We start from the raw sequence: 13,759 nt of genomic DNA on the forward strand, positions 1-13,759 counted from the left end.
AGCTCCATTACAGCAAACAAACTGTATTGCAGTATTACTGTAGGATATTTAAACTTGCCCAATGGAAAAATCATTGTAAGACTATGTCATCACAAATGTAATAGTGACACAGTAGTGGGGGGGAATAGTCGGTCGCTTGACTTTTTGACCCCTGGCTGATGACAAATGTAATGCAGACATGTTTTTCTCTGGACAGGATCAGTGAACAAACTGCTGTCTTACTTCATCAGAAGAAGAGAATCATGACTGAAATGTTGCAATAACTGTTAATGACCTCCAGATGGCCTCCTTCAGACTGAACTGAAGCACTACACATAGCCTGCAAAACACACACACACACACACACACACACACACACACACACACACACACACACACACATATACACACACACACACAACTTTAAATGCTTTATTTGAATCCATCAATTACATAACATTTGTAAGACATCCCAAGGCTGCCAGAAAACAATATCACCAATCAACCAGTTCATCAGAAAACGCTTCATCCTAAGTCATCGCAAGGTTTCTTCAGGCTTTTATTGGCAATTATCAGGTATGTAAGAAATGCTACAGAACAGGTCATGACAGATAATAAATTATCTTGGCTCATCTCATGGAGATGTTTCTACATAATTACATCTCTAGTCAATAAAGCCGCGCTGACAGACAGCAGCAATTAAGAAACAATGACCAGAGATATAATCGCTGAACCTTAACCACAATTTTGGATTGTGTGGGTCTGCTTTTATCCCAAAGTGTGAGGTGAGTACCCATGTGTGTGTGAACAGATTTATGTTCCCACAGTGTGATTAATACAAGGGAAGTGAAAGACGCTGATAACAGATATGAGAACAGAGTAGCAGAATGAAACAGATACTGAGATAATGATAATGATAACACAGAGGCTGAAGTCAGATTGTATTAACATACATTTTAAGGAAATGAAAGTAATATTTTTGTTCCAGTGAGTTTCTCAGTTTTACTCAGCAGTTCATAGAAAAGCAAGGCATTAATAACTGTATATCTTTGTTCAAGGCATTTAAAACTGTTGATAATAACAGCTTGTGTTCTGCTTACTTCTGGTTTCAAATTTCAGAATTGAAATAGTGGTCCCTGGAGCAACACTATCTATGATGCTCCAGGAACAACACTAACACGAGTTACAGGCCATGGTCCACCAAGAGCAGCGTGCCCTGGTGGGCCCATGTTCAGAAAACGCTGAGAAAGTGCCCTCTTGGATGCCCCTATGGTAGGGCCCTTTTGTTGCACAACCATGTTTCTACAGTAGCCCAGAAGATACATACCAAACACTGACTCTGGAGAGGGCACTTAGGTTTTAGCAGCCACTGTAGGAGAGGGTGAGTAAGTAGCAAGTATGCATTTCACAACAGCATGGAGCTTTTGATACCTACTCAGATCTGTACTCTTATTGGAAGTTCAATAGATACAGTAGAGCAATATAAATGCTTACTTCTGCTTACATATGAGACTCTCCTTCATATTGAACACCTTACTCAAAAAATGTTAATTGAAATTTGATTAGTGAGCTTGTTTCCACTTTAATAACAAAAAACATGACACAATATACTATATACTATCTACACAGGGTTATAGAGATTTGATTTATGCTCACACTGCTGTCAGTAGCCTTGTTGTGATATTGTACGTCTCTTTTTTAAAAGATATTAAAGCTTGACTAACTAAATCTATATTTTAACAGCCAAAGAGGAACTGGTGAGATTTGATTTGTAATCTCTCAAAAATGATTTGATCTATTCCATTTCTTGGAAAATCAGTTGGTTTTGGTTTGTGACTAAGATGAAAAGCATGTCCCAAATACTTGTGTGTAATTATTTCCTCCGTACAGAGCCTCCATAAGGTCACGGTAGAGGTTTTTTTCCAACATTTCTTTTGTGCCGCCTTGTAATATGTTTTGCTTTCCCTCTGATTCATCATTGCAGCAAAAAAAAAAAAAAGCATTTGTAGTATTGTAGGGGTTTGTAATCCTTAGGGGGTTCTGTATCTCTGTGTATTGCAGGTGAAAATAAAGATTAAGTCGTTTTTTAAAAAAATGCTTATGTGGATTTTGTGGAAATGCTTCGATGCATGTTTAGCTGTTAATCTAATAACACACAATGTACTTTTGTAGAAGTATCTAAACACTGTAGCGCTAAAAAAAGACAGAGTTTAAGAGATTATTCAGTTTAAAAAAAATAAAAAAAAAACATTTAATCCCACAGAAATACGTCAAACTGTGATTACAGAATGATCAGATTGAATCAGTGGTTAGATTTTTAGGCGGGATAATAAACTCTTGTCCTCTTATCTGTAGATTTCATGGGTCATTCTTTGTTGTAGACCTTTATGTTTTACTCCATATTGCGTCAAAAACACCCTCCACTTCCTGTGCAGAACACAGCACAATAAAGAGGAGAGGACACACTGCCGTCCCCACACAGATTCCTCAGCTGGGCAGAAATTAAAACGTTTGATCTGAATTCTGAAGCTGTTTGTTTGGCCTCTGTAAATGGGCCTATTGTATGCAAATATTGCGCACAGAAGCATATGACCCCACCAGTGCAGGGCAGTGGCTAGTGTGAGAGAAAATCATTAGCAATGCAAAGTCATGGTGCTCTGATACTCTTGTTCACAGTCAGAGACTGAAAAAAAAAATCTGCTAACGTAAATGTTTTGGATGTGCTTTACTCCAGAGTACAGCTGAAGGTAAGTCTGCTTCCTTTTTAACTCGCTTATCAGATCGTGTAGCTGAAAGAATGATGGCTAAAGCTGGTTAAATCTGTGCTCAAGCTTTACTGGTATGTCTTAAACTGACTCTGAAGAGTTTGGATGAAGACTCACATATACAGTTACAGATTAAACTAATGTTTTTTCTAAGAATTTCATCCAAAAAAATGGTGTTTTTTTTTATAATAAGAATAAAAAACTGTATTTATTTTGTACTTCAGCAGTCATGTTTGGTTGTAGCTACACAGTTGGTCAGAAAGTTTGAGTAAACAGCTCTTATACGCTGAACAATCAGAAGTTTAGAACGAAAGGATTCCTCCTCCGATGCACGTCAAGGCAAATTTGCTACACAAATCTTAGAGGGTATTACAGACACCGTTACGTTAGGGTCCAGATGCTCACTTTGCATGCTACACCATGGCGACTGGTGAAAGCATGTCACATGACGCATGGTGCCAGACTTCAGTGTTGCACTCTTAAGTGGCCTGCCAACTGCAGAGGGGGGCAGAGAGGCTTCCTTCTTCTCTGGATTCACATCCATGCCAAACCAGCGGGTCAACATTGTCCTCTACGCTGCCTCCTATGCCTCTTACACCTCCTGCTGAGCCGGGTAACAACTCTGACATTTATACCAGATACCATATTTGGTCATGGTGGGGGACACAGGACAACGAATTATGATCAGGACAGATAAAGCATCTGTCCTAGCATCTAAGAATGAAATTAATTCTGGACTTAACAAAACGATGATTTACAAATTTGGCGGAAAGAAAAAGTAGAAAACTTGAGGTGTGATTAATTAAAGAATCCAAAGTGCTGTAACCTCAGTTGACCTTTATTGAGCACAACAATTTCATAGCTGTTGTCCAACCTGTAAAGGAACAGTATTATGTGATTTATTATGTAGGTAATAACTTTGCACTTAGATGACACCTTAAACCTTAAAAGTTGACTTTACTTTAAAAAAGTCAGTAAACTGATTACCTCAGAATAACCAAATAAAAAAGACTATTAGAGTGAAGTTGAACGAGCTAAAAAGTTTTAACAACTTATAATTATTAGTCTATGTCACTGGGTAATTTTGATTTAATCGGTTTCCGCGATGTTTCAAAGTAAAGTAATTTTGTCAGCTTTTACAGTGTTAACTTGCAATTCTAAGTTTGCTTCTTTTATAGCCTTTCTTTCGTTTTTGTCTCTGGTCATCAATGGAAAAGCAAGATAGACAACAGAGTTGAGAATTGAACCTGCAACCTCTTTACTGAGGCTGCAGCGACCACTCGTTTTGCAATGCAATTAATGTACTCAAGCAACTGCTGCAAATGATGATTATTTTCATTTTCATAAATTAATCCAAAAGTTAGTTCCTCAATTATTATTCTTTTTTTTTTTTTTTTTTTTTTTTAAAGAAAAAGTTATCATTTTAAGTTTCAAAAGCAAAATGCCTTAAAAGCTCATTCTGTTTTAAAAATAATAGCTGATTCAAGATGAATCAGTGATAGTACATTCTAATTTTTCTGAGGTGTATGATAACACATTTTTCTGCATAAAGAGTCTGGAGGTTATGTTGTATTTAGTATTAGGAATTATTATCTTATTTTAGTTTGCCTAGAGGTCCACAGTCTGGCTCTTCTTTAACAAAAACTTGGTAAATTTCAGAGATGTTTGGGATATGGATCTTAATTTAAGCACAGAAGAACATTATATTTTGACATGAACAAATTTCCTATCACTTTTAAAAATTATAATTAGTTTAAAAAAAAAAGCTAATATCAAGAAATGTTAACTGACAAATGAGATTAAGTCAATTTTGATGTACCATTGCGTATTTTTTTCCCGCCTTTATTATCAGCTCTGACCTCACACGATCGTCCCATTACGTCGCCTTAAATCATTGGAAGACCATTCAAAAAGTTTTTTTTTTTCATCTGCGCTCACTTTTGAACACAGGACAGCCTTGCTGATATGTGATACATGTTGGCTGATGCCGAGTGGTCCATATAATGAACCAGTTGAACACCACAAATGGCACCAAAGGATGATAATTACTTTTAATCATTTAGAGTGGAAATGTTCTTTTGTTTCTTCTTTTTGAAAGAAGTAATCAGAAGTATTGGAGAGTGGCTGCAAAAACCACTGCCAGAACCTCCTCTGCTGTGTTTATTAGTTGTCAGGTCTCTTAAACTTGCGCTGGCAGGTTTTACTGACACCTCAAGGAGTGTTTTCTCCCAGTGGAAAGTCAGAAACAGCCCGGTTTTGCTGAAAGGCGGTCATTGCCACTGATGAACCTCCACTTGCAAGGAATCGTAATTATAAAGGAAGTTTGGTGTATTTTTTGCAATTTGTACAAAGACAGACACAGATATAAAGAAGATGTTGTACTTTTATTTATGTTTATTAGTTTGTGTGTTTTTTTCTGTTAGCTACCGCTATGTGCACAGATGTGTTCTGTGCTCTGATGATGAAGAAAATAATCATCTGTACAATATTCTCTCAGCTGTTGACCCTCTGATGTGTTTTTTCTCCATCAGACCCGGAACCAAAGATGAACTGGGCATCATTTTATGCTGTCATCAGCGGTGTGAACAGACACTCCACAGGCATCGGCCGCATTTGGCTCTCTGTCCTTTTCATTTTCCGTATCCTGGTTCTGGTGGTTGCAGCAGAGAGCGTGTGGGGCGACGAGAAGTCCGGCTTCACCTGCAACACCCAGCAGCCGGGCTGCAACAGCGTCTGCTATGACCACTTCTTCCCCATCTCCCACATCCGCCTCTGGGCGCTCCAGCTCATCCTGGTCTCCACTCCCGCCCTGCTGGTAGCCATGCACGTTGCCCACCGCCGCCACGTCGACAAGAGGCTCTACAAACTGTCAGGGCGGACCAACCCCAAAGACCTGGAGCAGATAAAGACCCAGAAGATGAAAATCACAGGAGCTCTCTGGTGGACGTACGTCATCAGCCTGTTGTTCCGTATCATCTTTGAGGTCACCTTCATGTATGTGTTTTATATGATCTACCCTGGCTACAAGATGATCCGGCTGGTGAAGTGTGACTCGTACCCCTGTCCCAACACTGTGGACTGCTTCGTGTCGAGGCCCACAGAGAAGACTGTCTTCACCGTGTTCATGCTGGCTGTGTCAGGGGTGTGTATTCTACTCAACATTGCAGAGGTGGTCTTCTTGGTGGGAAAGGCCTGCGGTAAGCATCTGAACAATGCTGGAGACTCGACTTTGGGGGCTTGGATCCAACAAAAGCTCTGCTCGTTCTAACAAAACAAATAGATTTTATACCTGCACAAGGGGATGTATAAGTGACCTTAAATCCAGATGACAGCCATTAATTTAACATGTGAGTAAGGCGCATATAATATACTGCACATCGCAGTTTGACAAGGTGATGATCCAGATTATCCAGTGGATTATAATCTCAGTGACAAAACACACGGCGCCAATGTCAGCCCTGACGGAAATGGCACAAGTGAATCGGCTTTTTTCACATGTGATCTAAAATGTTAACATGTAAAATGAAAATAATGTCCAATGTGAATTTTTTCACAAGCGATTGGCTTTTTAACATACAAATTAAAATTTTCACATGTGAAATTCACATGAAACCTATGGTCAATAAAACATGATAAAGTGCGCTTCCAGTGGAGTAAAACGTGGTAAATTGCCCTTTAGGGTGCCCTTTTTGTGTGCTGGTGCCGCACCACATACCACTGGAGCCCTTTTAATTTTTTTCACTCCTGCCCCTAAAATATCCTTTACTGGTTATTGTCACATGTGAACAAAATTTTAACATATAAAAACAAAATAATGTCACATGTGAACTGGAAATTTTCACAAGTGAAAAATTTCCACAAAAGAAAATTTACATTTTAACATGTAAATTACAAACATTTAAATGTGGCATTTAGTTGCGTTTTTTTTTTTTTCACATTTAAAATTCTCACATGCATAAAACAAAACATGGCACATTAAAGTCCATAAAATTCACTTCTTCACAGGTGAATTCAACATTTTCACAAGCAACTGGCTTTTCACAAGAATGAAAATTTTACACATTTCATTCATTCACATCTTATTTACTTTTTTCCACATGTGGATTAAACCAATCAATGCCACATTCAATCACATGAAAATCTACATGTGAACTAAAATATTTGGCATCCGAAAATAAAATAATGTCACAGGTGAACCGGACATTTTCACGTGTTTCGCTTTTGTCACATATGAATGAAAATTTCCACAGAATTTCCACAAATTCACATTTGAATTGCATATTTTCATATGCAATCTGTTTTTGTTTTTTCACATGTGGATTACAATTTCCACATGTGAAAACATAAGTGGTAGTTTGACAACATGTTTCACACCAGTGTGCAACACACAAGTGTTCTCACCAGACTTAAGATGACTTGAGACTGTATACAGCAGCATTTTCTACTGACAGCTTGACGTTAGGCCAAATAAAGATCAATTAAGTAACATTTTATGAAGCAATATTCCAGCTGACCACATTATAAGCTTTTGTTGTCAAGGACTTGTTTTGATTGTGATGAATATTTTTGGTCTTATAATGAAAATATAAAATCATGAATTGTCATTCTTGTCATATGCTATTTAAGATCACCTGACCGTGTCAGAAAAGTGTGCGGGAAATATGATGAAATGATATTCTGGGCATTTTAAGTTATTATATTCTATTATTTACATCAAATATGATCACAAATGTCATGCTTTTGCCTAAATCTACATAGACTTAATCTAATGAACTGTAGGATTTACGGCATATCTTTCTTTCTTTCTTTCTTTCTTTCTTTCTTTCTTTCTTTCTTTCTTTCTTTCTTATTCATAGCTGTTATACTAATACATGGAAAACATGTTGCATTTCATAAATGTTAAATTATAGTGTTTGTTTAATGCCGATTCTTTACTTTGAGTCATTAGATATAATCGAAGCAATAACTCACAGGAAAAAAACTTGAATTGCAATGTTTCTCTGGTTTACTACTGATTGCTAAACATGTTATTTAAATGTATTTATTTTGAAGCTGGATGTTTATATACTGTCAGTACACAGCTGAATAAAATCGACCAGTTTGTGTAATTGTGTTTTTTTCACCAAAACCAAAATGTGATTTACAACTTTCAAAAATTAACATTACACATGCTGAAAAGACTCATGTGAAATGTCTATGGCTTCTTATATTGTCCAATTTGACCTTAATGGGAGTGTTACAACAAATTATATCTAGTTCATGTAATACCTTACCTATCACCAGAGAGCAGCAGTTACCTGTAACATGAAATTAAATCACAGCGGTGCCGTCTTCTGTGATTTTTCTCAGCTGTCAGCAATGTGAAAAACAATAAATGTGAATGAAACTCTATCAAACATTTAGTGGCGGCGTCACAGCAACTCCCCCGAGCCGTGATGCCACCTGTGAGGAAACGTCTCAGTCTGATTAAGTTCTCCTTTTGAAGGCCAGAGTGCAGTTTTGGGTTATCAATAGCCACAGCATGTGAGGGGTCAGTGTGCGGGTGACAATGGTTGACCCCGTGGACAGCTGGAGTTGCCGTGACCAAGCGTAAGGGCACTTATCTTTTTATGGAAGGCATCAACACACACCATCTATAGAGTCAAGATTGACATGACGCACTGTACCAAAAACAAATTCCTCCAATCTGTTATTCCTGTCTGTGATTAGTGTTGGTGCTGACTGTGTGCGGGCAAAGTTCATGTTATTTGTAGGGCATCTCAGTCCTGCCCACATGTGTTTTCTTAAGGGATTGGAAAAGTTTTAGTTGTGAGGCTGATTTTTTTCTTTTTTTAAAGCAAATGAGGAATTATTGAGCTGGTATAACACTGTTCAGCTTTTTCATTAACCAGTAATCATCTTGTGTGTTGGTATGGTAGATATCAAGCTTTATAACAGCAAAAGTTGTCACTGATTAGGTAAAATGTTGTGTGGCAGTCGTAATAGGAGAACGTAAATAAAAATACACTAAAAATCCTGCATTCAAAATTGTACTTAATTTTACTCAAGTTAAAGGAGTGATATGTAAGAAAAATATATATACTTAAAACAAATAGGGGACAGCATATCGCTGGAGTAACCGCTAACTACTGCTAACGGTATCTGCTGTCAGCTAGTTAGCTCTGTTAGCTGTGCAGCTAGTGGTCTGGTTACATTATATCGTGGGGGGTTTGTTACTGATGAAATCAAGTGTAAGCAGCATTTTATTGCCAACGTGTACCTAATTTCATTTCACTGATATACATTCTGACAGTGTAATCTGTAATAATGCAACATATTTTATAGCTTTTTGTATGTTTTGGATACAATTTTGGATCAGAAATATTGAGAAGTTAAAGGTGCCTTATGTAGGAATTTTAGTGATGGTAACCAACTAGTCATCCCTGGTCTGAAACCACCACCTTCCAGTGCTTCAAAGCTCCTGCTCTTGTGGTATAAACTCCAACACATCCAGTCCAAGCAGACTCGAGTTAGCTGATAGAACAGCTAACTGCACTGCTAACTGAGCTAACAAGCTAATAGCAACTACAGTTATCAGCAGTTAGCGGATACTCTAGTGAAATGCTGTGCCCTGCTTATTTGGTTTATGAATTCAAGGTGGCAAATTCTTACATACTGCACATTTAAGGTATAAAGTAGAGAAAGGTGGAAATACTCAGGTACAAGACAAGTGTATTAAAGTTGTATTTGTGTGGTACCAGAGCAACATGATGGCATGAATGAAGTGTTTCGCTAAACTTTGAGTTGAGACAAAGAACTTTCAGATACCACTAAAGAACAGGATCAAGTTTGTATCCTAATATGAATAATTAAATAATTAACTAAAGCTTGTCAGCCAATCAACAAGCTATGTAACGCTCACTGCAGCACTGAAGGAAGGCTCGACAGTATCTAACGCTCCTCCACACAGTCAAGGGTCAGATCACCATGAGTGACAACAAAGCCACTCCCTTCCCCTGTGAATTATATTTAGAGCTCACTGACATGTAAGACTAACCTGCATCCTCACTGGACTCTCGAGCCGCCACTCAGTTGAACAGAAACACCTCTTAAGTGCTTAAGCGAGGAGTTTTTATACTTGTTTTCATCTGTGCTTGCACTGCGACCAGACAGACTGGGTTCAGTCTTGCTGGCTCGTTGAACACTGGGCATTGATCAGGTTAGAGTGGGAGGGTAGAAGGGGGGATCATAAAGCCTCCAGTTAAGAAGTGTTTGAGAGAAGTTTATCTCCAGGGGCTGCAGTTTCCTCCTCAGTGCTTCGGGAGAAGATGGCCTCTCTGTGAAGGGAAGGGGCTCAGTCACAGAGTGACTCTGGATCTGCATTTCAGCGGGAGATGAACATTATCAGGTATGTCTCTCTTAACATTTTGATTTGTCTTTTTTTAAATCAATCCAAAAAACATCTAACAGTTCTTTAATTAATTTGTCCATCTACAGTATCTATAGGATGGCTACGTATAGACTTCAGGATTAAAATCAATTACACTTACAAAAGTAACAAAAGTTACTACTGTGTTAAAAGTCTTGTCAAGATCCTTTCATTCCTCACCGACAATCTTTATGTACTTCAAACAGGTGCTCAGATCCTGTCCGTCTACCACAGTTCACTGAGCCCTCTTCCTAAAGGACAAGTACAACTATTTTTAAAGTTAATTTTTGCTATGTTGTAACCAATAGGTCCTGAAATCTAAACTAGAAACCTAACTCTGGAGTCGGGGAGCACAGCTGGGTACAGTGTCACAAGATCTAGGCCGATGCTGCTAGTCTCCCCATCATGCTCTAGGGCGTTCTCTCACACACAGTGAGCTGTGTCCTGGCCCTTTTTTTTTTTTTTATCAGTGTTCATTGGATAGGGCACAACCTTCAGGAGTACAAACAGTGGATTCATGATAAATCAATGTTTCTATTGGTGAGTCTCTTCTGAAGTACAGTAGTCCTTGGTTGTAGGAAAAATACCATTTTTAGAATGATATCATGAGTGAATTACGCAACAACTAAGCTGAGTAACCACTCAGCTTAGTTGTTGTGTAGTGTGAATATAACTGCACACATTGTCAGTTTAAAATTATAATTATGATGATGAATAAAATGCATACAAACAAAAGATTCTGCATTTGATATCATGTTCATTTGGACTGCTGTGACTCCTTCTAAATTTTTATTTAAAGCTGCTGAAATCAATAATTTTAACAATGGATCAGATGTGTGTGATTTGATAGGTGCCATTCATAGTGAGGTATCAACAAAAAATCACCTCAGCTCTATGGAGCATTTTAGCCTCTTTCATTTCATCATTTAGGTTTTACTGCCCACACGATAATATTCATTCTCACTGCTCTCGAAGCATTGAAAGCCGACCACACTCTACCAACTCAACACCAAACTACAGACAGACAAAGTTAGCGACTAGCGAGGGATCTTAGTGGCGCGTTTAGCAGCTAAACTGCTAGATAGTTCTGTCAGGAGTTGGTGGAGACCAAAACAGAGAAAAAAAGGGAGTGAATATTGCACTGACATTCAAATTGACAAAAGCACAACTCAAATACATATTAATTTTGCTCTGCATGTGCTTGTGTTCTCCTTACGTCTTATTTTGAATGTATTTCTTTGCCCCTATAAAGCACTTTCAAAAGGAAAGGCCTGATGTGAAGCTCCAGGACATGCTGCACCAAGTCTTGTTAAATCACAAGGCCAAAGTCTGCCACATTACTTATTATTTTTAATCCACGTAAAAATACAATTATCTCTGATTAAGCTTGTATTTTTCCTCTCTCCTACAGGTGTCTCTCTGGTGTTGTGGATAAAACTAAGTCTATATTCGTGAGGCAGTATGGGGGACTGGAACTTGTTGGGGAAGCTGCTGGAGAGCGCCCAGGAACACTCCACCGTTGTGGGCAAAGTCTGGCTGACGGTGCTGTTCATCTTCCGCATCCTGGTGCTGGGAACTGCTGCTGAGAAGGTGTGGGGCGACGAGCAGTCTGGCTTCACCTGCGACACCAAGCAGCCCGGTTGTCAGAACGTCTGCTATGACAAGACCTTCCCCATTTCTCACATCCGCTTCTGGGTGATGCAGATCATCTTTGTCTCCACGCCAACTCTCATTTATCTGGGCCACATCCTTCACTTGGTCCGCATGGAGGAGAAAGAGAAACAGAAAGAGAAGGACCTCGCCCTCCAGATGGAAAAGCAGCAGCAGTTACTTGGCAACAAGGCCAAGAAGGCCCCGATTAAAGACAACCAGGGGCACGTGCGTCTGCATGGCACACTGCTGCGAACCTATGTCTTAAACATTATCTTCAAGACCCTGTTTGAAGTGGCCTTTATTGTAGCTCAGTACCTCCTGTATGGTTTCGAGCTCAAGGCAATGTACACCTGTGACCGCTGGCCTTGCCCCAATACGGTGAACTGCTTCATCTCCCGCCCCACTGAGAAGACAGTCTTTATCCTCTTCATGCTTGCCGTGGCCTGCATCTCTCTGCTGCTCAACCTGGTGGAAATGTACCATCTAGGTTTCACAAAGTGCCACCAGGGCCTCCGTTACAGACGATCACAGGCAGCAAATGAGGCTCCCAAAGCCCTAACTGAGGCGGTCATGCCCTTTGTCCCGAGCTATAACTACTTTGCCGGTCATCCTGCAGTACCTGAACCTTTCCCTACGGACTCAAAGTACAGCATGGCCGAGCCGAACTCTGCTTACAGCCCCTACAACAGCAAAGTGGTTCACAAGCAGAACAGAGACAACATGGCTGTGGAGAGGAAAGGAAAAGCAGAGGGAGACGATGTGAAGGAGAGGAAAACCTCCACTTCTGCCTATGAGACGCCCCTTGAAAATCATCGTAGAAACAGTCAGTCGAGCAAGCACAGCAATAACAAGAGCAGGCTGGATGACCTGAAGATCTAGGGATCCTCTGTGGAACAACATGCGTCTGCCTGTCAAAATATGGACGACTATTATATACAAAATAGATTATAGCTGTTATCGGTTCGCAAGTCCAGATTTGAGAGTGCGTTTGTAAATATACAACAAGTATAACTCTGCCGCTCATAGGACGTTTTAATGTGAGAGGTCATTACAAACAGGCTTTAAAAGGACATACCCATAAATGGTTCTCAGAAAGCAAGAATAAGCGAGAAGCAGGGTTAAATACGGTGATGCAAGTTTTACTCTGATGTCACTATGAGTTTGATGGATACAAGGTTGAAGATAATAAGCAAAGGAAGCTCCTGATTGAAGTCTTAATTCCTCTTGTGGTATCAAAATTATAAACTGCATTCGTTGCTCTGTCTACAGCTCTGCTCTCAAATCTTTTGAGATTTTGACTTAAAGATTGATTAAACATTTAGTCACACACTTGCTCAACTGTTTTGACATTAATAAACTTCCATATGTGTAGGTAACAGAGATGCAGACAACTTGAGAATTGTTTTGTTTACAAGCAGTTTACTTAAAAATCTAAAGCAAAGAGATAGAAATGAGTGCAGTTTGAATATGTGAAATGTTTGGGAGACAAACTCCGGCTTTTACCGTCATGTTATGCTTCGTTGTATATATGGAGCATGTACAATGCATTATTTAACTTAAGAATGACACAACTAAAAGGTAAGATATACATAAGAGCCACATAGCTTACCATGTGAGATGTCTCAAAAGCTGTGATCTTTTCAGGAGACTGTTTATTTGGATTTCTACAAGAGAAGATTTGTTGACATACATGCAATAATTTGTGACTGTGTAATTCAAATAAACTGATGTGCAGTAAAGGAGTGTTCCGTCAATATTCATGTTTTGTTTGTTTTTGTGATCATCAAGAGGCTTTCTCACTTGTCATAACAATGTCACAGATATGCTCTGCCGATGTTTCTTCTTCTCCTCACGTGCAGCTTTTTCGTGACACTACTGGAGGCAAGTTGCCGATAGTCGGATGTAAATAAAAAAATGTTATTTTACAAAAACGTTATTAATCATTCCACAACTC

The 13,759-nt window shown here is 39.1% G+C and overlaps 2 protein-coding genes across 2 annotated transcripts; both read left to right on the forward strand.

Moving 5' to 3' along the window:
• Window positions 1-3,329: 3,329 nt before the first annotated feature.
• Window positions 3,330-6,012, forward strand: gjb1a (gap junction protein beta 1a). The gene is made up of 2 exons (XM_073479596.1): window positions 3,330-3,357; window positions 5,276-6,012. The coding sequence occupies exons 1-2, from the start codon at window positions 3,330-3,332 to the stop codon at window positions 6,010-6,012; spliced, it is 765 nt and encodes a 254-aa protein (XP_073335697.1).
• A 5,601-nt stretch (window positions 6,013-11,613) lies between these two features.
• On the forward strand, window positions 11,614-12,684 carry gja2 (gap junction protein, alpha 2). Its single transcript, XM_073479400.1, has one exon. The coding sequence runs from the start codon at window positions 11,614-11,616 to the stop codon at window positions 12,682-12,684; it is 1,071 nt and encodes a 356-aa protein (XP_073335501.1).
• The last annotated feature ends 1,075 nt before the right edge of the window (window positions 12,685-13,759 follow it).

This window comes from Pagrus major, chromosome 13 (genome assembly GCF_040436345.1).
Source record: "Pagrus major chromosome 13, Pma_NU_1.0".
In the NCBI taxonomy this organism is placed as follows: domain Eukaryota; kingdom Metazoa; phylum Chordata; class Actinopteri; order Spariformes; family Sparidae; genus Pagrus; species Pagrus major.

What these genes read in the sequence shown, in the direction of transcription:
- gjb1a (XM_073479596.1), top strand. Translation starts at nt 3,330, where the DNA reads ATGCCTCTTACACCTCCTGCTGAGCCGG. An exon ending in TACACCTCCTGCTGAGCCGG is followed by an intron (nt 3,358 to 5,275) that starts GTAACAACTCTG and finishes TTTCTCCATCAG; the next exon opens with ACCCGGAACCAAAGATGAAC.
- gja2 (XM_073479400.1), top strand. Translation starts at nt 11,614, where the DNA reads ATGGGGGACTGGAACTTGTTGGGGAAGCTGCTGGAGAGCGCCCAGGAA.